General features: G+C 39.6%; 1 protein-coding gene across 1 annotated transcript in view; it reads left to right on the plus strand.

The window, feature by feature from the left end:
• Window positions 1-22794, plus strand: part of SESN3 (sestrin 3) — a 74060-nt gene that overhangs the window by 40832 nt on the left and 10434 nt on the right. The window contains exons 2-8 of the mRNA XM_043579897.1: window positions 3700-3765; window positions 6605-6802; window positions 8251-8433; window positions 12327-12563; window positions 13052-13226; window positions 19448-19566; window positions 20436-20626. Of these exons, the coding sequence (XP_043435832.1) occupies window positions 3700-3765; window positions 6605-6802; window positions 8251-8433; window positions 12327-12563; window positions 13052-13226; window positions 19448-19566; window positions 20436-20626 (1169 nt within the window). The remainder of the gene's footprint in view (window positions 1-3699; window positions 3766-6604; window positions 6803-8250; window positions 8434-12326; window positions 12564-13051; window positions 13227-19447; window positions 19567-20435; window positions 20627-22794) is intronic.

Genomic DNA, 22794 nt, shown 5'->3' on the forward strand with positions numbered 1-22794 from the left:
CATTAGGCTGTACTATAAAGAGAATATTTGAAATTTTGTTTCCTATAACTTACAGAGGCTAGCAGAGGGAAGAAAGCTGTTATTTTCTTTTAAATTATTTTTTTTGGGTAAAACTAGATTGTGGTTGATGTAGACCGGAAATACCAATATTAGAAATTCTAAATCACTCCTTTTTACGTGGAGTCCTCTAGTGTATTTGACCAGTAGGCTGTGATATGCTTATCATTACTTGATAAATACAGCCTAGATGCCTTTCTGAAACTTGAGCAGGTTTAGGTGATCATTATTCAATGTATTTATTCTGATACGATTCCGAAAATTGATGGGGATTGTGTGCCAGGCTCATGAGGGCAGGGACCCTTTCTGTTTCACTTCCTCTGTATGCCCCGAGTCTGACGCAGTATCTGATTAGGTTCTCAAAAACTCATTAAATGCCTGGCCGCCTACTTTTGTCAGTTTGTTTTGTAACTGCGATTGAAGTAAGGGATTTGATTAGCTATTTTGTGTTTGGTAGGCTTTCTGATTGTAAGGAATAAAAAAGATTCTGGCTACCTCATGGAAGGAGAAAGGGGCAGGAGGAAGGGAGAAAAAGACACAGGAGAGCCCACGGTTAGACTTGACTTCCTCTAGTAACTCCATAGAAACTCTAGTGCTGTTCTCCTTGGAAGCAGGTACTATTGTTGCCTCCTCTAATGCTTCCTTCTTGTGTTCTCTGCTCTGCTTCTGAGTGCTATTTTGTTGCTCTTCTCTCTGTCACAGTGCATTCCTTTCATACAAGTCTAGCAACTCTAGATCTTAGTGGTCCAGCTGAGTACCCTCAATTCTGTTTGGGCAGAACTTTTGCATCAGGGCACCCGTAGGCTGCAGATGAGCCTCTGTGTTGATTGGTCTAGTCTGCTGTGGCCAGGAGACGAGGTCACGTGAACTAGATCCTGCCATCCTTGCATAAGGAATCGTTTAGAGTGGCTTCCTCAGTTTACAGGTTTCCTGAGGAGGACTTGGTGGCATCTGAAACTTAGTACACTCGTTTCCAGTAGACCTCTGTTCTCATGTTTGATTTCCCACGCAGTCTTTATAATCTTTGTCAACCGTGACATTGACATACATTGTGTTAGTTTCAGGTGTACAACATAATGATCCGACGCTCACCTACATTGCAAAAGTCGAGTTACCGTCTGTCACCATGCAGAGTTCCACATTTTTTGATCTTGTGATGAGAACTTTTTAAGAATTACTTTCTTAGCAACTTTCAAATTTGCTATGCAATATTATTGACCGTAGTCGCCGTGACTTACTTGTTTTATAACTGGAAGTTGGTGCCTCTTTGTCTTCCTCACCACTTTGCCCACGTCTCCACCCTTCTCCCCTCTGGGAGTCAGCCATCGGTTTTCTCTGTCTAGGAATTTGGTTTGGTTTTGTGTGTTCATTTGTTTTATCATTTAGATTCCACATGTAGTGAAATCACACAGTATTTACCTTTGTCTAACGTCCGTCATTTGGCATAATGTCCTCAAGGTCTATTCGTGTTGTCACAGATGGAAAGATTCCTTTCTTTTTTATGGCTGAAAGGTATTCCATTGTCATATACAGTATACTACATCTTTATCCATTCATCCATTCATGAATACTTAGATTATTTCCATATCTTGATTATTGTAAATAATGCTGCAATAAACATAGAGGTGTATTTATATGTTTCCAAATTAGTGTTTTCATTTTCTTCAGATAAGTTCCTAGCAGTAGGATGGCTAGATATATGGTAGTTCTATTTTTAATTTTTTTTAAGTTTATTATTCATTTTTGAGAGAGAAAGAACGCTCATGCAGGTGGGGGAGGGGCAGAGAAAGAGGGAGCCCAACGCTGAGCTCGATCCCCCGACCCTGGGATCATGACCTGAGTCAAAATCAAGAGTGGGCACCCCTCCATTCAAGTCTTTAATCCATATTGAGACAATTTTTGTGTGTGGGGTAAGCATAGTCCCTAGTTTTGTGTTACGGTTTCATAGGGCTTCTTTTTTAGAACTTTAGAATATTGCTTTTATTATAGAAAATTAAGTGGCTCTCCTCTCTCTCCTTCTGGCTAAGAAGGACTTCAAGGACTTGAGAGCCTCCCTCTGACCATCTCTGCTCTTCAACATGCCTGCAGAGAAGTTATAATTACCTGATTGAAATATTTCTGGCTTTGTGGATAGCACACTTAAATAGGGATACCAAATATATTTTTAATTAAAAATTTCTTAACAAAAATTTTCTAACTTGAAAAACTCTAACCCTCAGACACGCCATTGGCGGTCTACCAGTTCCTTCTCAGTGTAGCAAGAGTTGCACTAAGCATCACTGTGCTCTCCGTTTCTTGGATTAAGTGAACCTCCACTTCTCCATGTTTCACATTTTTTCTTAAAGCTTCACAACTTTATCGTGGGCATGTTTATTCCTGCCTTATTCAGGAAAAACCCCCACAGGTCAGGTCATTGCTCTGAGGAGTCGCAAGCAATCCTCTGAATTCCACCTTTCGTTGTAGCTCAGATTGAGGTGTAACGGTCCGCTAGTATAATATCAGATACGATTTTATTAGGGAGCCCGACCGTTTTCAGTCATGTCGAAAACGGGCTAAAAATCTCTGGTGCTACAGAATATGACCAAGGGAAATGAAATTTCAGAAGCCTACTGTGTATCCCGCGCTGGGATAGTAGCTTGCCCCATTATCTGTTTTTGTTTTTAAGTTTTATTTTGATTCCAGTTAGTTAAACACGGTTTTCCTATTAGCTTCAGGTATACACTGTAGCGATTCAGCACTTCCGTTACATCACCCAGAGCTTGTCTCAAGTGCACTCCTTAATCCCCATCACCTGTTTCACCCATCCCCCTCCCCCCCTCCCCTCTGGCAACCATTGGTTTGTCCTCTGCAGTTAAGAGTGTTTCTTGTTTTGTCTCTCTCGTATTTTTTCCCCCTTGTATGTTTGTTTTGTTTCTTAAATTCCACATATGAGTGAAATCTTATGCTATTTGTCTTTCTCTAACTGATTTATTTATACTCTCTAGGTACATTCATGTTGTTACAAATGGCAAGACTTCGTTCTTTTTTTTTAAATTTTTTTTAATGTTTATGCATTTTTTGAAAGACAGAGAGAGACAGAGCACAAGCAGGGGTGGGGCAGAGAGAAAGGGAGGCACAGAATCCTAAGCAGGCTCCAGGCTCTGAGCTGTCAGCACAGAGCCCCACGTGGGGCTCAAACTCACTAACCGCGAGATCATGACCTGAGCCGAAGTCGGACACTCAACCGACTGAGCCACCCTGGTGCCCCAAGACTTCGTCCTTTTTTATGGCTGAATGATATTCCACTGTGTGTATGTATACATATATATACATACACATAGTGAAATATCTCACTTCTTTTTTGTCCATCCATCAATGGATGGACACTGGGGCTGCTTCCATATCTTGGCTATTGTAAGTAATGTTGCTATAAACATAGGGATGCGTGCATCCCTTTGAATTAGTGTTCTTGTATTCTCTGGGTAAATACCCAGTAGTGCGATTGCTGGATTTTCTGGGATCTGAGATTTGAACTTTATTTTGATTTTATATAATTCTATTTATTTATTCAATTTGGTTGAGTACCTCAGCAATAAATCTGTACCAATTTAACTTTCCTTAGAAAGTCATCATTAATACATAAAACTTTTCTTTTAAAAACAGGATAAAAGAATCAGAGTGTCTCAACCCTTGACAAGAGGACCAAGTGCCTTTATTCCAGAGAAGGAAGTAAGTTTATCTGTGTTAAAATACACTAAGTGTGACTCACAAAAAAGCAACTTCATTATATCAAAGAATATTTCCATTTTTTAAAATATTTTTTTAAGTTTATTTATTTTGGGGGGAGGGGAGGGGCAGATAGAGAGAATCCTAAGCAGGCTCCACACTGTCAGCACAGAGCCCGACATGAGGCTCGATCTCACTAACTGTGAGATCATGACCTGAGCCAAGATTAAGAGGTGGACGCTCAACCGAATGAGTCACCCAGGCTCCCCTCTCCATTTTTAATATGGAAGTAAACCTGTGTTTTGCTCTTGTTTCTTATTTATATGTCAGAGAACCACAGAGATACTTTCTTTTGAATGTCACTTACAAGTTGATGTGTATAAGAATCTGCCTTTTTATTTTAGAGTTAGTTGTCCTATGCGGTTAGAAAAATTAAATTTTACCCTATTTGATTTCAAATATAACTTTTCTGAACAAAGCTGCTAACAGTAATGAAGTTTTTTTTTTAATTAAGTTTAATATTAACTTGAAGGTTTTTGGGTTTTTAAATAGCCACCATTTCATGGTGAGTATAGGCTATATAAATGTTAAGAAAATAAATATTTTGAAATGAAAATATGAGTTTCCCAACTAAACCTATTAAACAAAACGTGCTGTTACATCATTAGCAATTACTCTTTTGTTTTGGTTCTAAGTCTCTGGGCAGAATGTCAATATAATCTGTATAATCTGTACCTTTGGTGAAGGTGGGGAGTCAAGATGGTAAATGCAAGAAAGGTGGGGAGTCAAGATGGTAATGCAAAGGAAATTATAACCAATAGAAGATTTGTGCCTGTTTTGTGGATATACATCTCTATGAAAGATCATAGCAATGTGCAGGACTTCCTAGATTCCTAGGTGCCTCTCAGATAGAAACTTGAGCTAAGAAAAGTTTAAGAACCCCTGATTGAGGAGTTTTTCTCTGCTTGAAGGAGTTATTAACTTACTGAATATGATTGTATATGCTGATTGACTATTTACTGCAAAGACATTCATCTTAGAGCATCAGCGTTATTCCTATACTGTTCTTAAAGTAGTCAAAAAAGATTGTTTACAGAGCAGCTCTTATCTGCGGGGCATTTTCTGAACAGAAGGGAAGAATAGAATTTGAAGAATGTCTACCAGGTCATGGCCAGTGTCAGTTTTTCTTCATCTTCATTTTGCTTTTTTAGTGACCTTACCGTTTGAATGGAAAGGTTAAAGGAAAGTTAACAGTAATGTTTGGAGAACTCGGCATCTCTAGCTGATCTTGGTAGTGACCAGTCATTAGAAAGACAGCTGTGCCAATGCCCATTTTCCTCAGACAGGGTAGGGGCCGCTCTTGGCGGAGTGATTGCCTCATATACATAAAGACTTCCAGAAACAGCTGTGTTCACGCTGTGTATCTGAAGGTCATCTGGTTTGCAGAAGCCACCACTGTTTTCGGGACCTCTTGCATCTATTAATGTCTTCCGCATCAGTTAAACAAAAGAAACTGCTGGGGAAAACAAAACCAAACCAACAAATCTCTTTTTAATGACACGTGGTTGACCCAGATCTTACTGCTGTTCACATCACTTGGTCCCTGTAGTTGACAAAATGTGGGGAAATAGGCAAATGAAAGTGTATGTGGCTTTTTAACTAGCTGAACTGAAATTGCTTTTTTACACCATTGTAATTAACATTTCCTCACAGTTCACACTTTTCAAACATTGTATTTCCTTTGGGATTACATTTTCCTCAGTCAATAGTGCCTTTGTGTAATTTGTACTTATTTTTTCAGAAGAGACTGTGAAGCCAGCCCTAAAGAGTAAACAGAGTTTCTGATAGCAGTATGGGTCTTTAGAAAGACCATTAGCGTGGACTTCAGAAAATCTGGATTCTAGACCAGGCTGTGCTGTTAACTCGATGCATGAGCTCGAATTTCATTCTGAATCTAAAGTGGGGAATGTATTCTTAAGTCTGGAATTCTAATTCTAAAGTATCAGTAAGTAATGAACCAATCAGAGAAATATTCATCTCATGTCCATTAATTCCCACAGAGCCAGCTCTCTTCTACAAGGTGCTGATAAGCTCTTAGCACCTTCAGAGCCAATTCTTGGTGTGATGCCCAAGCTGTCATTGTGTATAAAGCTATATGGACTCATCTATTCTTGAGAAAGCTCTTTTGATTCCCTGGGATGGAGGACGTCCATTTTAATAACTAACCTTGTTTGTAGTCATTAATAACAATAGGCTGAAAATAAGAATGAGCGTATTCTAGTGTCCTTACTAACTTTTTCAATGAACACTTTCTACAAATTATATTTTCCTTTGTCCCCAAAAGAACTTCAGAAAGCTTTTTATTTAATGTTGAATGAAAACAAGCAAAAGATCAGACCGAAAATATTTGCCTTAAGATTATGTGATTAAGTATCTTCGTGGGCCGTTGCGATAAAATTGTAAATACATGAACCAAACGCCACTGCTTTCGCCTCACCACGAATTGGTGTAATAACGGCCAGGCAAGTGGGCCCTGAAAATTTGCCTTATGTGCCTGGTGCAGCAGATGGAAGCGTCTTTTCTCCAGACTCGTAGCTGTGTGTATAGTGTTTGATAACTCGACATTTGTTGTCTAATAAATGATGGTCCCAGAGCCAAGAAAGAGTGGTGCTTTCTTTTTTTTTTTTTAATTTTATTTCTGTTTCTAGCCTGAGCAACTGCGTAATTTCAGTGTCTGTTCATATGAAAAGAACATTCATTTGCTTCGACGGTGGCATAATTTCGGTCAACGAAAGATACGTTAGTTCTCGGTAATCATTTTGTGCGTTTCTTGACTGTTTAGGTTGTCCAAGCAAACACAGTGGATGAACGTACTAACTTTCTCGTGGAAGAATACTCTACATCCGGTCGCCTGGACAACATCACACAGGTCATGAGTTTGCACGCTCAGTACCTGGAGTCTTTCCTGCGGAGCCAGTTCTACATGCTGCGCATGGACGGCCCCCTTCCTCTGCCGCACCGGCACTACATCGCAATAATGGTGCGCTGGGTTCCCCGTCTCCTGATTCGCGGGACGTCGTCCTCGCGCGCTCCTTCTCCGCCCTTCTAGTGTGTGTGTGTTCGTGTGTGTAGAGCTGCGTATCATTTTGTAGAACGAAGAATTGAACAAGCCCGTGGCTTTTCGGACACCGTCTCTTGGATACATTTTGACTGCTTTCAAATTCCTTAAGGCACCGAATATTTCTCATTTAAGTGTGTCAGTCTCTTGTTAATGATGCGTCTAGGGTCCAAAGCGATAGCCCTAATATCCCACAAGTTTGGGGTTTGCTACTGGCACCTTGTTTTCATTATGAATATGAAACAGGTTGGTTGTGACCTCTTGTTCAGCCGTTTAATACGTGAAGTGCATCACTAATCTGGCCAAAGAAGAGGAAAGTATCAGCACCAGTGGAGACTCTGGATAAGAGAATTCTTAAATGGATGATAACACTGCCAAGTATCGTACTTGGTACAAACTAGTTAATGTTTCGCTGGGGGTGGGGAGAGAATTATAAATCGGGATGGGAGGCAGCAGGAGCGAGAAGGATAGAGAGAAACAGTGTTACAGTTGGACTGTTAGTGGAGAAAAAGAGGAGGGACATGGCCCAAGTGCCATGTGTTGAGAGTGTAGGAGAACAGCTGGGGAGTTAGCAGGCTAGTTTAACGTGATGATCCTGTTTATGCACTCCCTGCGGTTTTAAACAAGAGAAAGGCAGCGTTCTGTGTTCTGTCGACTGATGAACACGCCCGAGACTGTAATTCCGGCTTCCAGTGTTGACGACAGTCAGGCCGAAGGCAGACTTAGAACGAACACAAACTAAGAGATAAACAAGATACAGAAAACAGAACGAGCAAACAGTGCTATTTCGCTGAGAGGCAGTCCTGGGGAAGAGAGCTGTGAAAAGTCTGCTTTGCATGGATTTCCCAGATTGGCGGTTTTGACTGCATAGGAAGGAACAGTGTCCGCCGGCTTTAGTCTTATCTCAGTAGGGCTGATGTGCACAGATAATTCTGAAATCACAGTTCTCTTGCCGGGGTAAGAGAGACGGCCAAATTAGCCTGCCTTCTTGAGTGGGGAGAATACAAGTTAGTGAGCTTTTACTGTGTCTCAGGTAGAATATAGTTTATATCACTTACGATAATGAAACGGACATGTATTTTCTTGACACAGCTAGAAAGTGGATTCTAGGTTGACCTGTGCCAGCTTCTGGATGAGGAAGGAATTGCCTTCATGTGACAAGTGTTTGCTTATACAGATACCAGCCACGTGTATTGAGTCAGGAATCTATGGCAGTATTGTGATAGAAGTTTCAGAAGGAAGAGGAATCTGTAAGAAAAGAATTTACTGGTGTTAAAATTATTAAATGCCAAATAAATGATTTGTTTAGAAATAGTAGACTAAGACTTTTACCATGATGGTTCTGTCACCGAACTCTTTTTGTGTTTTAGGCTGCAGCTAGACATCAGTGTTCTTACTTAATAAACATGCATGTGGATGAATTTTTAAAGACAGGAGGGATTGCTGAGTGGTTGAATGGCTTGGAATACGTACCACAAAGACTGAAGAATCTTAATGAAATAAATAAGCTGCTAGCACACCGACCATGGCTCATCACGAAAGAGCACATTCAGGTACCAAGTGCTGGGTTGTAAGAAGGTTTACTAATGATTCTAACTAAGAGCTTTTTTGTTTTGGGTTTTTTTGTTTGTTTGGTTTTGGTTTTTTTGTTTTTGCTTTTGCTTAAGACTTAGTATTAAATACTTGCATATTAGAAATTTAAACATAGTATATCAGTATGTAGAAGAGATAAATGTAGAAAGTCTGTAATTTAGGTGCAGATGAGTATGCCTCCTTAGGTAATCAGTAATTCGCTCTGTGGGTACTTTAGTGAGTGGCGAAGAGAAAAGTTGATTTCTGTTTTCAGGCAGGAGGTGGAACAAAGAAAATAAACTGGCAGTTTAGGATACCTGGGTTCTCACATGTTTGTGACCTTTAGTGAATTCACTTCTGTGGGCCTCAGTTCCCCCATCCGTAAAGTGAGGGGCCTGGATTAAATGAGTTCTAAGCCCTTTTCTGGTTCTTAACATTTCATAATTTTAAGATTTGCAAGATACAGTTTTGCAAATACAAAGTGATTTGCCAAGTGGTGCGAACACTGAAATGCTCCGTGGACCCGCCAGCTTAAAGGAGAAACAGAAACAGAGTTGCGATTGACTAGAGCACTTGGTAGCAGAAAGGAGCTTCAGTGAGGCCATTACGCAATATCCCGGCAGTGTGCTTGGCATTTGGTAACTATTCAGTACCTAGCAGCTGTCATCGAAATTACTATCAGAGAAGTCTTAGGTATTTAAAATCTCTGCTTCTAATGTATATAAATGTTCTTGGTGTTTTTGATACTCTTCTTAGACTACATTTTTGTTAATTATTTCCCCAGTTAAACCAAGCGGAGCTTTGGTTATTCTTTATACTCGTAGCTTTTGAATATCTGTCTGGGAACACGTGAAAACATAATGCTGTCCTGAAGTTTGTGTTCTGATTTGATAATGTGTAACTTAGAAGAAGTAATCATTATTTTTATGTCATATGTTAATAACTCGGTGCCCTGTGGTTTGGTGGGTCTAAAAAGGGAGACCCTGCCCTTACCCATGCTTGGAATCTAGGGGAAGAAAGAAAGAGAGGTAATGACGATGATCACCGCACCGTAGTGTATGAAGGTATGAATAAAAAGAATGGGACCAGGAAGTTGCATGAAAGAGGTAACATTTGAGACAGGTCTTGAAGAGTAAGTGGGAATTTTCAGGTAGCAGAAGGTATTCCAGACAGACAATGGAAACGTTTTATGTTGGGAAAGTAGCCAATAGCTTTGGGTGACTGAATCAAGGGCAGGTTATGTGAGGTGGGGGTAAGAGATGGGAAGAATTGAGAGCATGTTGTTATGACACGGCAGATACTGTACTAAAGAATTTATGTCCTATCCTTAGAAAGTTGTGTTCTCCAGAGTCATGTTATGTCACCTCAGGGGTACACAAGGCAGTTCTTCAAAATGTTAGCAAATCGTGTATATGCACGCATGTGTGCACATGTATTCTCTCCTTAATCAGTTTCTCTACTTGTATATTTTACAATATTAGTAGTACAGTATATTTTTATAACTAACTATATAAAATGTACTTTATGAGTATTTTTTTTAATATGTCTTAATTTATACATAAATGTACGTGCTCTCAGGGGTTGGGCCCCTCCAACTGGCACTGTCAGAAGTATATGTGATCAAAAGATGTTGATCCTAGGGAATCCCTAGGATAAAGAATGAAGAACCATTAAAGGTTCTTGAGCTGAGTTGTAATATGAGTGTATGTGGTGGTGCAGAAGACAAATCACAAATGGTACAGGCTAGACACAGGGGAGCCAGTCATAAAGCCATTGCCGCAGTCCACTTGAGAGATGACTTTTTTTAAGCCCTGGAGAGATAAAGAGGAGCGATCAGACTGTATGTAAGCAGTCTGCATGAGAAAAAGCAGGGCTTGCTGATTCATAGAATGTGAGGGTGGAGGGGCTGGGTGAGACAGGAGAATCAGTAAGGTTTCTACCTTCCTGACCGGGCAGGAGGCAGTGCCATGAGCGGGGAGGCATACACGCAGCCCTGAGAATGGAAGATTGTGACATCCATTTAGTGATGTCCAGTTACCGGAGGAAACACAGGTCTGTGACTCAAGATCAAGGATAGATTAGAAATAAAATCAGACAGTTATTTACAGATAAGCGAAGATCAAGTTGAATGAATGGCTGATCCTTCCGGGGAGATACTGCACAAGGAAAGGAGATCATGGGTAGAAGAGAGCATTTCAGAGGCAAGCAGAAGAAGAAGGGGGCTGGGAGGGAGATGGGGAGACATGCATCGCCGGGTAGACAGGGTGCAGAACAAATTAGTGAAAGTGCTGAAGGCAAGGGAGGTTAATTTCAAGGGAGGAAGTAAGGAAAACATAAATTCTACAGAGATCAAATAGGACACGTGCTAAAAAAGAAATAGATCTGCCCTGTTGGAGGTCATATGTGCCCTTAGTGAAAGTAGCTTCTGGAGCTTGCTTCAAAAAGCAGGTTCTAATGAACTAAAGATACAGAAATGAATGTGAGATGCGAATTTCGAGGTGATGAGTGTTGGCTGTCTGTCCTCTCAGGTTTAATACTCTTGGAGAAGACTGACAAAGGCATTGTAAATTCTACCAATCCTTTTGGAAGTCTCTTTGGCAGCATTAGCAAAAGTCTTCACATCATAATTGCCCTAAAAGTCCTATTGGGAGTTGTTTCTAGAATATGAACACAGCTGTAGCATGAAGATGCTATTTATAATAACAGGTACATAAAAAAATAGAAGCAATTTGAGGATCTGACAGGGTATTCGAAGATGGAGAAGTAGTTCCATATTTCCACTGCCATGCGATAGATGGCCACGCTTAACGTTAAGTAAGACCGTGGAGCCTCGTGAAAATTGAACATGTCAAAATGTGAGGCCCCCCAAAATAGAGGTATCCTCTGATGACATAATTATGCTTATAAAAATAAAATAAAATACATAAAAACTATATTAGGATGGTAGGTTGTGATTAATTTTTCCTTTTTCCTGAGCCTTTGGTAATATATTAAATTTCATGTGTGTGAGTGTGTGTGTGAGTGAGCGTGTGTGTGTGAGTGTGTGTGTGTGTGTGTGTGTGTGTGTGGTTAATGGAGAGTAAAGCAAAAGAGGTTTTGGTGGGGGGTTGGCTTGAAGTGAGCAAAATTAAATAAAAGTTTAGGTTCGTGGGGAGCAGCAGGACACAGACATGTACCCCAAGCAAGAGAGCAAGAACACTGATGGGAAAGAATCCCCAGTGGATTGCCAGATGGAATTGGCTCTCGGAGAAAATGGGGATGGAAGCATCACTGTTTTTAATGGCTTCACTTGTGATTCCATCATTCAGCTGGAGGATGAAGTAAAATAACATACGAAACAGTGCTCTGAAACTTTTGAAGTTCTTATTCAAAGGTGAGGTATGGTTTCTATCATCTGCCATAGGCTCTTTCTCCATCAGGAAAGATATCTAAAAGACGACTAACAAAGTTGCCTTACTGAATTGGGTTTTTTTGTGTGACTTTTAAGGTAAAAGTCTTTACCTAAAAACCTTAAAATGAATGGTTTTGCAAGATCATCTCGAAAGTCCCTTCTAGCTTCCGTGTTCTTTGATTCTCTGAAATATCTTATGAAAACCACATAACATGTAAAAGTGCTTTGGAAGCAGAAGTTCCATTGAGCGTGTAAGGGATTTAGAAGAATCTGCCACAGAATTATATTGTTAGGTTTGACAGTTTAATGCAATATTGTTTGGCCAAAGCCATATCTTTATTATGTGAAACATTTTCAAAAGGGAGTTTTATGTTTGATTACTATAAATGGGCATAAAACCGGCGGATTTTTCATGCTTTCCAAAATTGCTTTGTAGCATTCTGTGATTTTCATTTTTACTCTGATTTGCTTTTCTCGTTTCAGAAACTTGTCAAAACTGGAGAAAATAATTGGTCTCTGCCCGAACTGGTACATGCTGTGGTCCTACTGGCACATTATCATGCTTTGGCAAGCTTTGTTTTTGGTAGTGGCATCAATCCAGAGAGAGATCCAGAAATCTCCAACGGATTCAGGCTAATATCAGTCAACAATTTCTGTGTTTGCGATCTCGCTAATGACAACAGCATAGAGAACGCATCCCTTACAGGCAGCAACTTCGGGGTCAGTTTTCTGAACTTTGTTTTTCTTTACTATTTTGTCTTTAAATTTCCCAATGTTAAAAATATCTAGAAAGAAATCATGGTCGGACTCTACAGGATATCATATACTTGAAATATTTTTGTACAGTTTTTCTTACTGTAGAAATGCAACCTGTACACGAAGTTCTGAATTGTCTTAAGAGGCTTTTAAAGCAAATAGATATTACAAATCATAAGGCTGCCTCATTTTTTAAAATAAACTATAATGTATACCAAATGCTAGAATTCTAGATTAAATATATCTATACTTATCAATTTTCTGTGTTTGCAACTGAAGCAGAAACATCATACTTCTGAAAATGTCTGAAATCTGTCATTTGATTCCCTTTGGAGTTAAAACCCGCCTAAACTGTGCCCGTGCCACTGTACATAGTAAGGTGACATTGGGAGACAGAGACATGTACTAGAATAATTCTTAATAACACCCAACATGATCTTTCCTGGCTCCAGATTGTAGATTCTCTAAGCGAGCTAGAGGCCTTAATGGAAAGAATGAAAAGGCTTCATGAAGAAAGGGAAGATGAAGAGGCATCTCAGGAAGAAATGACCACTCGCTTTGAGAAGGAGAAGAAAGAAAGTCTTTTTGTGGTCTCTGGAGATACTTTTCATTCATTTCCTCATTCAGGTGTGCTTCTGCCCAAGCCCCCACTGTCTTTGCCCTTGACCTCCTGTATCCCTGACAGACCACCTTCGGTATTTTTCATATAGACATGTAGAAGCGACTCTGCGACCACCATGTTCCTCTTATGTAGGCCTCCTCCTCCACCTTGCCCGAATGCTGGTGCTCTCCCGTTAGGTTCGTCCGTCTTTCAATGCACCCCAGGTCCAGCTGACAGGAACTTGCAGCTTTGCAGGACGCGCTCTGTCCTGCAGAAAATGTTATTCAAAGCAGAACAGTTGCTTAGAAAGTTAAGAGATACCTGATTCATTCTACTTTTGTGATGTTTTCAAGTGATAAGTGAAATCCTGTTTCAATAGATAACATTCTTATAATACATCTCTGCCTTTTTTGTGTGCGCGTGGGGAGCATGTGGGAGGATTGTTCTCGCACTGTTACTTTTCCACATTAGTTCTAAAATTACATTGTACTTGCGTTTGCAAGATTTCTTTGGAGAAATCTTCAGAATTTAATAAAAATGTATTATTTAGGTCATTTTCTTATATGGGATTTGGAGGAATTCATTCTCTTTTAAAAGGAGGAATTCATTCTGTATTGAAAGCTAGGCTTCTTTGCTCTAGTCTTAAAAATGTACTTTTTTTTTTCTAATACTCTCAGAGACATTGAATTAGGAGACTTTTCAGTTATGACTAAAAAAGATGTTGAATACCACATAGTAAATGTTATTAAAATAGCATCGACTCGGTAGAAAGCCGAAACCCTTCAAAGTCATCAATCTACATCACATTTTAAAAATAGAGTTCCATTGATTTAAAAAATTTTTAGTCTTAAGCCCAGTCTCATAAATTCCGAGGGTAACTGATTTGGCCATAACTTGTTTGTTAAACATAACTTGCTTGTTAAACATAGCACTGACCAGTAGTTCTCAGAAGTTTTGCCAGAAAGAACAAAAACCCCTTTTATCATCTCCCTGACGATCTTTTTTATGATAGATTTTATCCACCAAATTGAGTATATTAAGTTCTAGTTTCTCAGAGCTTCTAAGCGGCTGGAAATCCCAAGTAAAGAAACATGGTGTTTTAGGTATTAGCTTAATATCCATTCTACAAACATGCCTTGAGTTCCCTAGATGGTCTTGGCACTGTAGTGGGAGCTAAGGCTTTCAGGCTAAATAGGACACAACTCCTACCCTTTGGGAGCTCCCAGTGCTGATGGGAGAGAAACAATTTCAATATGTAGCAGAATGTGAACAGTATAGGAGCCTAGAAGAGGGCCCTGAATCCACTGTTGGTGGGAGAGGAATGTGCACAGAAGGGGCCCTACAAGACTTCCTCCAGCCATTTGGCTCTAAGAGACTTGAGTGCAAGGGGGTTGGTGGCAAACAGTCAACTGAGCCAAGGCATGATGGTAAGGAAACAGGATGCCGGGCACAGGAACAAGTGGTTCCGTGTTGTTAGGGCAGAGGTGATGATGTAGGTAATGTCATCACGTAAGCCGGGTAGGTAAACAGAGGCCTTATCGTGATGACCTTTCTAACCTTCAGGAGCATGCAGTCTGCCATATTTGGGATATTTTGAGCTAAGAGGTCTGGAGATGTCTAGTACACTGCTTCTCAGACTTTCACTGCGTGTGAGTCCCTGGGGGAATCTTGTTGAAATGCCAATTTTGATTCAGTCAGTATGGGCGAGGACCTGAGAGGCCACATTTCTAAAATTCCCCCAAGTCCTGTCAGTGCTGCCAGTCTGCAAACCACACCTGAGTAGGAAGGGGCTGGCAGATAGTCTGAGGGTCAGGAAAGGGTTTGATTTGTGTGGGTTTTTTTTTTTTTTTTTAATTTTTTTTTCAACGTTTTTTTAATTTATTTTTGGGACAGAGAGAGACAGAGCATGAACGGGGGAGGGGCAGAGAGAGAGGGAGACACAGAATCGGAAACAGGCTCCAGGCTCCGAGCCATCAGCCCAGAGCCCGACGCGGGGCTCGAACTCACGGACCGCGAGATCGTGACCTGGCTGAAGTCGGACGCTTAACCGACTGTGCCACCCAGGCGCCCCATGTTTTTTTAAATTTTTTAAGTTTATTTATTTTGATAGAGCATGTGCATGCACACAAGTAGGGGAGAGATAGAGAATGCCAAGCAGGCTCCCACTGTCAGCACAGAGCCTAAGGCAGGGCTTGAACCCACAAACCATGAGATCATGACCTGAGCAGAAATCAAGAGTCAGATGCTTAACTGACTGAGCCACCCTGGTGCCCCCGGGAGAGGGTTTTAAACTCAGGATGAAATTTTGGAAGTTATAGACATGTAATTGGGAGTTAAAATCAAAAGAGTTATTTATAAAAACCATCCAGAGAGAATACATGGGACAGAGGAAAATTATAAGCTTAGGGTGAACCTTCTAGGTAAACCAATATTTTAAAATGTAAACATTTTTATTAAGGTTAGTAATATCTATTTGCTTTCAGACATTAAGTTTTTAAAAAATTTTTTAACGTTTATTTATTATTGAGAGGGAGATACAGAGCGTGAGCAGGGGATGGGTAGAGAGAGGGGAGCCACAGAATCTGAAGCGGGCTCCAGGCTCTGAGCTGTCAGCACAGAGCCCGATGCAGGGCTCGAACTCACGAACTGTGAGATCATGACCTGAGCCGAAGTCGGTTGCCTAACCAACTGAGCCACCCGTGGGCCCCCAGACATTAACTTTTAAGAGCTTCTCTAACATCACTAGAGCTTGGAGGATAAAAATATTTTATTTCTTTTAGTCGGTTTTGTTTTTAATATTGAAAATACATTCTGGACCCCAGCCTCTGCCTTCTTGGACCCTTGAGCAGGGACTTCTGCCTTCTACAGTGAATTTTTGCTAGCAAGTCTTAAATCCTAGCCAGAAATTATGTTCTAGTTTTGACAAGAGAGGCTGTATCATTTGTAAATCATTCAGGGAAAGAAATCATTTTGTTGTTTACTCTTAACCATTCCCAATACCACATTTGCTAGTCCCACAAAGGTAACAGCAAAAGGACTCTGTACAATGGCTTATGAAGTCGTTTTTATAACCTTAACCATGTTTTAAAGTGGAAATAGAAATTTATATTTTTTCTGTAATGAATTTCTTGGTTTGACCAGTGTGATAAAGCATTCCAGATTCCATGTGGAGATTCTAAGAATAGCTTTTCAAGCCTTTTGAAGAAAATGTTTAAAATGTTCTACAGAGGTGGTATTCTATAGCTTGGTAACCGAGTTAACTAGCTTTTATTCTTTTTTTGTTTCTCAAGTTAGAAAGCCATCCCACTACTGTAATAGATTGTTTTCTGTGTTCTGTTAGGGGCAGATGAATCCAGCCTGTGTGCAACATACTATTTCCTTTGAGTCTAGACTGAAATATTTGTTTTAGATAGAGTTAAAATTGGAGTTTTAGATTTGTTGATCAGAGTACTAATTTTAACTTCTCGAAATAAATTTAGAGAAAAAGCATTTGTAGTTTGAGAGACCTTTGTACATTTCTTTCCGTGGATGAAATCGGCAAACAGGTTTTGATTGACTCTTAATTTTATTTATTTTTTTAAATTTTTTATTGTTTTAAGTTTATTTATTTTGAGAGTGAGAGTGAGAGAGAAAGAGAGAGAGCAAGTAGGGGAAGGGCAGAGAGGGAGAGATGCAGAGAGAGAGAGAGAACTCCAAGCGGGCTTCGCACTGTCAATGCAGAGCCTGATGCAGGGCTTGAACCCACGAACCGTGAGATCATGACCTGAGCTGAAGTCAAGAGTCAGATGCTTAACTGACTGAGCCACCCTGGCACCCTAACTCCTAATTTTAAAATGAATAAAGGGATATTATTCGTAGGATAAATTCTATCTTATTTGTTTAGTTACTCATTGTTTATTTAAAAACGTTTAAAGGCATACGAAAATGCGTATGAGCAAAACAAAAACTAACGTCACCATCAAATGAACCAGTTGTGTAATGGTCAACTCTGGTATCGGTATTTGCCAAATGAAACCCAACTGGTTGTGCAGTGTGGGTGGAAGGATCACGTCAGGAGAGAAACTGTTTTACACACTTTAGTTATCACTCACTGTTCTTGGTTTGATTTTACTTCACAGCCCACAAAACTTCTCATTTTCCTAGCACTGCGGTGATCGCTGCAAATTTTTAATTTTTTGCCTCGTTTCTATTGATTAGTCTGTGATGGACTGACTTAAGGAAAGCCTAACGTCAATCGTAAATCTTAAGAGATAAAGGGTTGAAAATGCCATTTTCAAAGTGTTTCCATTTACCCGAAGAGAGTTGTGCAACAGGAGGAGACAGTGCAGTGGTTGTGGGTTGGGCGAGGGATAAGTCTGAGATTTTGTGTTAGAAAATGGAAAGTCGCTTGAAAGCTTCAGATCAGATTACGTAGTCCAGTGTTTCCAAGTTTCCCACATCCTCCTAAATGAATCCGCATGGTATTTCTTACTGACAGTGGTGTAACTGACACTTAGTTTACTTTTTTCTTAAGGAGGTACTTCTTTTTGCATTAATGAAACGAACAAACAAACAAAAAAAAATAGATACTAAGTACATAGCATAGTACCTTGTATATAGTAAGTCCTCAACAAATGCCAGTCTCTTCTCATTTGGTATAATAAAGAAGTTAGGTAAGAATTTTAACATTTCCAAAGTTGGGTAACCTGGATGCTTGATCTCTCCTGACATTATCAAGCACCCATTAGGCCATGGCAGTGACCTAAGGAAAGGTTAAACCCTGTAAGGAAAGAATAATTATTGCTAGGATTTTCACAAAAGAACAGAGATTAAAGATAATGAAGGCAGTACTGATTGACCACATCTTCTGGATGCATTACTCTAATTGCCCTTGTTTATTTAAGCTTCTCAAGACTGTCTGGTTAAGAATTCGTTTTTTTATGCCATCAAATTGTTTTAGGAGCTATTTAATACGTGTTTATTAGTTACTTATTAAGTATTAGATTTATTTGATACTGATTAAAATAACTTAATAAGAAAACATTGGTCTTTGCATGGCAGGAGTATTTTTTCTCTTATTTTGAAAAGAGCATGTTCACTTTCTAGAGTAGAAGGTAGTAAATAAAGGTAGCTCATTCCCTTTCAGTGGTTGAAATCGGAAAAAAGTATGAAGACAGACTAACCTAAAAAAACAAAAGTGAGTTAGAAGAGAATTGTTTTTACACCAAATTAACATGCACTGAGCATTTAAAATTTTTCAGTGGTGGGCTCCTGGGTAGCACTTGGTTGGTTGGGCATCTAACTCTTGACTTCGGCTCAGGTCATGATCTCCTGGTTTGTGAGTTCGAGCCCCACATCAGGCTCCATGCTCATGGTGTGGAGCTTGCTTGGGATTCTCTCTTGCTTCTCTCTCTCTCTCTCTCTCTCTCTCTCTCTCTCTCTGTCTCAAAATAAATAAACTTTAAAAAATGAAATAAAATTTTTCAGTGGTAAATTTTTACTCTTATCAAGTATGCAGAAGCCAGCTGTCTTAAAGATTCTTGTAGTCTATCTTCCTGAATGCCACGTTTATAATATTTTAATCACAATCTCACCAACACATTGTTTACTTCCTATGATGCATGCAAGCTTTTTTTTATCTCCGCATGCACAGGAAAGCACACATACGTTAGGTGTAAAACTCAGTGAATTTTCCCAAACTGAATCTTCCTATTTTAGCACCCAAGTCAACTAAGAATTATAACAGTGGTACCCAAAAAGGCCACTTTCCTCCCTGCTGAGTTCCCTTCCCAGGCCCTCTCCGTAAATGCCGGCTGGTGAGCTAATCATGAAGTACACTGCACTAATTTTTACCACGCACACATCCAGATGAAACACCATCAAATTTTAACAAAATCTACCTTAACTTTAAGCTCCACTGAAGTGGTCTTTTCCCTTCACCTCCTCTCTTTCCCTCTTCATCCCGCGTTGGGTTCAAATAACGTTTAAGCTTTATACTCCATTTATATGCGCTAGTAAAACTAGTGTATTGATCCTTTGCCACTGCTGCTTAGATATTTCAGTGTAGTCATTTTCTCGCCCAGACAACCACACTTACATGCTGATTGCCTCTGTCTTGGTAATGAAATTGCATTCAAAACTTAAGCCGTAAAGTCAATATTGTCACTTCAGAAATCCATGGAAAAGCTAAAAGGTGGAGGGAAATGGAACAGTTGCATTGATCTGTATACAGTTTCCTTTATACTAGAATGTTCATTGTTGCCCTTAGATTTTGAAGATGACATGATTATAACATCTGATGTCTCCCGATACATTGAAGACCCTGGTTTTGGGTATGAGGACTTTGCCAGACGAGGAGAAGAGCATTTGCCAACATTCCGAGCTCAGGTAGAAGATGCCTTTCGTTCAGAGGAACTAGAGAATAAATACTGTCCTCTAACTGTGAAATGTTGAAATGTAAATCCATTGACTTCTAAATAAATTAATGGTCATTTTGATAGAGTCCGTAAATCCTTTTACGTAACCTTGTTTTTAGTCTGGTCTAATTTGATCTCCCAGTAGACAGCTTATTATTTTATTATTTCTATGTTTCCCCCTCTAAGAAAGCAAAAGGAATCTGTCTTGTTCAGTTACTTGCATTATTACATGGTAATTGTATAATGTTCATACCATTTTTTTTTTTCTTGGAGAGGAGCAGGGAGGAAATCAAGCGATTAAAGTTCCATTTATAATAAAATGGCATTTTGTAATAAGATCACCCACCGGTAGCTCTGGGCTCAAGCACCACCGTGCTCCCACCCCTACAAAACGGAGCCACCATAGCGATATGGCTCCTAACAAGAGTGTAAGTTTGAATTAAGACAGACTCCTTGGCACTTGTCCACGTGATCTGCTGATTGTGTCACTGAGCAGCTTTGGTCACGTAGGAATATTCCAGCATTCTGGAAGGTGTTCTTCCAGATAAGGGTGTCGTTTGCATCCTGCCTGACTACAGGAGGTGGCCAGAGTTCATCCCAACATGTCAAACCGTGGTCCCCACTGAGGAGGCACTCTCATCTACAGACCGATGTGAAAGGTTCTTCGTAGAGCTATCAACTTAGAATTAGAGTTGAAATACGTTCATGTACCTGCTTCAGTAATTATATTTAATAAAAATATAATTTTTTTATTATAAAAAATTATAATATAAAAAAAATATTATAAAAAAACTAAGAATTAGTGACCATTTTGCAACTGGATACAACTTCTCCTTTTAGGACTATACCTGGGAAAATCATGGGTTCTCCCTGGTGAACAGACTTTATTCTGACATTGGACACCTTCTTGATGAGAAGTTTCGCATGGTCTACAATCTCACCTATAACACTATGGCCACCCACGAGGACGTTGACACCACCATGCTGCGCAGAGCTTTATTCAACTATGTTCACTGTATGTTTGGAATCAGGTATGTTCGTTGTCAAGACAGTTTGGAACATTTCTAAGTGAAAATTCTGGCCTGAGCCTCGCTTCTGTCTTCTTCAACGCTATATAGTACTAGGGAGAGAATATTACCTGTGGACTTCTGATTTTTAAAAATTCCTTCCATTTTAGAGAAGAACATTTTTCTTTGTTTAACTGTGGGGAATCTTAGCATGTACCTACAAATACAATAATAAGAATTTATTGAGGAGGGAAAAAAATCAGTAATCATCGGGGGATAGGATGGGCTCAGACTCATTTTAAGAATCCTTCCTGTAAGAATCAGGGAGTTAAAAAACCATCTATTATGTCCCTTTAGCTCACTGTCATAAATGTTGGTTTGTTTGTTTATTTTTAAAAGAATAGTAATTAGGGTCTAAATAAAAGTAGGATAGATTGTGTCCTCATAAAGATCACAGGAGAACACTGAAATGAAACCATCAGTCAATATAAATTAATGGCCTCTAACTTTAGAAAATTGGCATTGAGAGAACAGTGAGTGCATGAGCGAATGAGATTGAATGGTCTAATCAGGAAAGCTTTTTTGGGAGAATGTGCCTTTTTGAGCTGGGTTTTGAAGGCGTTTATGGAGATAGATTTGCAAAAAGAGAAGATTCGCCGTCATGAATACATTCAACTTGACTCCACTGTATCCTTTCTGATACAGGATCAGAAAACCTTTATGGAATGGAATTAGAATGCAATTTGTTGAGCAAAGTACCTTCTGTAGTTTTAATTTACAGAAATTTTCCTGAAACATCTAAGAGTAAAGCATTCCACCTAGAAGACACTATTGTGATGATAAATAATAACTGTGCTCTTTGCTCATTTACCAGTCCAGACAATAAATTATCACAGAACCATCACATTTTGAAACACACACATTATATCTACCTAATTAAGAAAAATAAATACTAACAATTTAATTCAATTATGATAAATTGTATTCAAGACACTAAATAACATGTTATGGTGATTATATTTACCTGTTGGATACTACCCAAAAAAGCTCAGATAAAAATCTTTGAATACTTACGTTTAACTGAGCATATTTTGGGGTTAAAAATGAACTGAAAACATAGAAGAGAAATCCCACAACCTCCTACTACTGCCTTTACCCTCCCGTCTGCCTCTGTGTCCCTTTACTCTGCTGTCTCCTCCCTCGTATTATGGATGAACTGTCCCCCTGTGCACTTGGGCACAAAATCTCATCTCCTCTCATTTAGGATCCCTGTTCTAGGATAAAGGAGATGTGGTATATTCATGCAATGGAATGTTACTCAGCCATAAAAAATAATCAGATCTTGCCATTTGTGACAACAGGGATAGACTTAGAGGGTATGATGCTAAGTGAAATAAGAGAGAGACAAATACCATATGATTTCACTTATATGTGGAATCTAGAAAACAAAGCAAAGAAACAGAAACAGACAGTTAAAGAGAACAAACTGATGGTGGGAGGGGGGCGGTGTGTGTGTGTGTGTGTGTGTGTGTGTGTGTGTGTGTGGAGGGAAGGCCAGAATTGGTGAAGGGAATCAAGAGGTAAAACTTAAAGTTATAAAATAAGTCATGATGATGTAATGTTCAGCACAAGGAATCCAGTCAGTAAGATTGTAATAACTTTGTATGGTGGCAGATGGTAACTACCTTTGCGGTGAGCATTTTGTAAAATACATTAATGTTGAATCACTGTGTCATACACCTATAACCAATACAGTTGGTTGTCAACTGTAATTAAAAGTAAAACTTCGGGGTGCCTGGGTGGCTCAGACAGTTGAGCGTCTGACTTCAGCTCAGGTCATGATCTCGCGGTTCGTGGGTTCGAGCCCTACGTTGGGCTCTGTGCTGACAGCTCGGAGCCTGGAGCCTGCTTCGGATTCTGTGTCTCCCTCTCTCTCTGCTCTCCCGCTCACACTCTGTCTCTCTCTCTCTCTCTCTCTCTCTCTCTCTCTCAGAAACAAATAAACATTAAAACAAACAAAAAAAAAAAAGTAAAAATTCTTCCTTCTCTCTCCTGCAAAATCAACTTTACCCTGTTTATTGGATCGTTCCCGTTAGTATGTAAACAATGCTGTTCCTTCTCTGATCTTTAAAAACGAAATCCTTTCTTCATCCTACTTTTCCTTCTGGCTGCTGCATCCTTTTCCTGCTCCC

The sequence above is a fragment of the Prionailurus bengalensis genome, chromosome D1, assembly GCF_016509475.1.
Source record: "Prionailurus bengalensis isolate Pbe53 chromosome D1, Fcat_Pben_1.1_paternal_pri, whole genome shotgun sequence".
Lineage (NCBI taxonomy): Eukaryota > Metazoa > Chordata > Mammalia > Carnivora > Felidae > Prionailurus > Prionailurus bengalensis.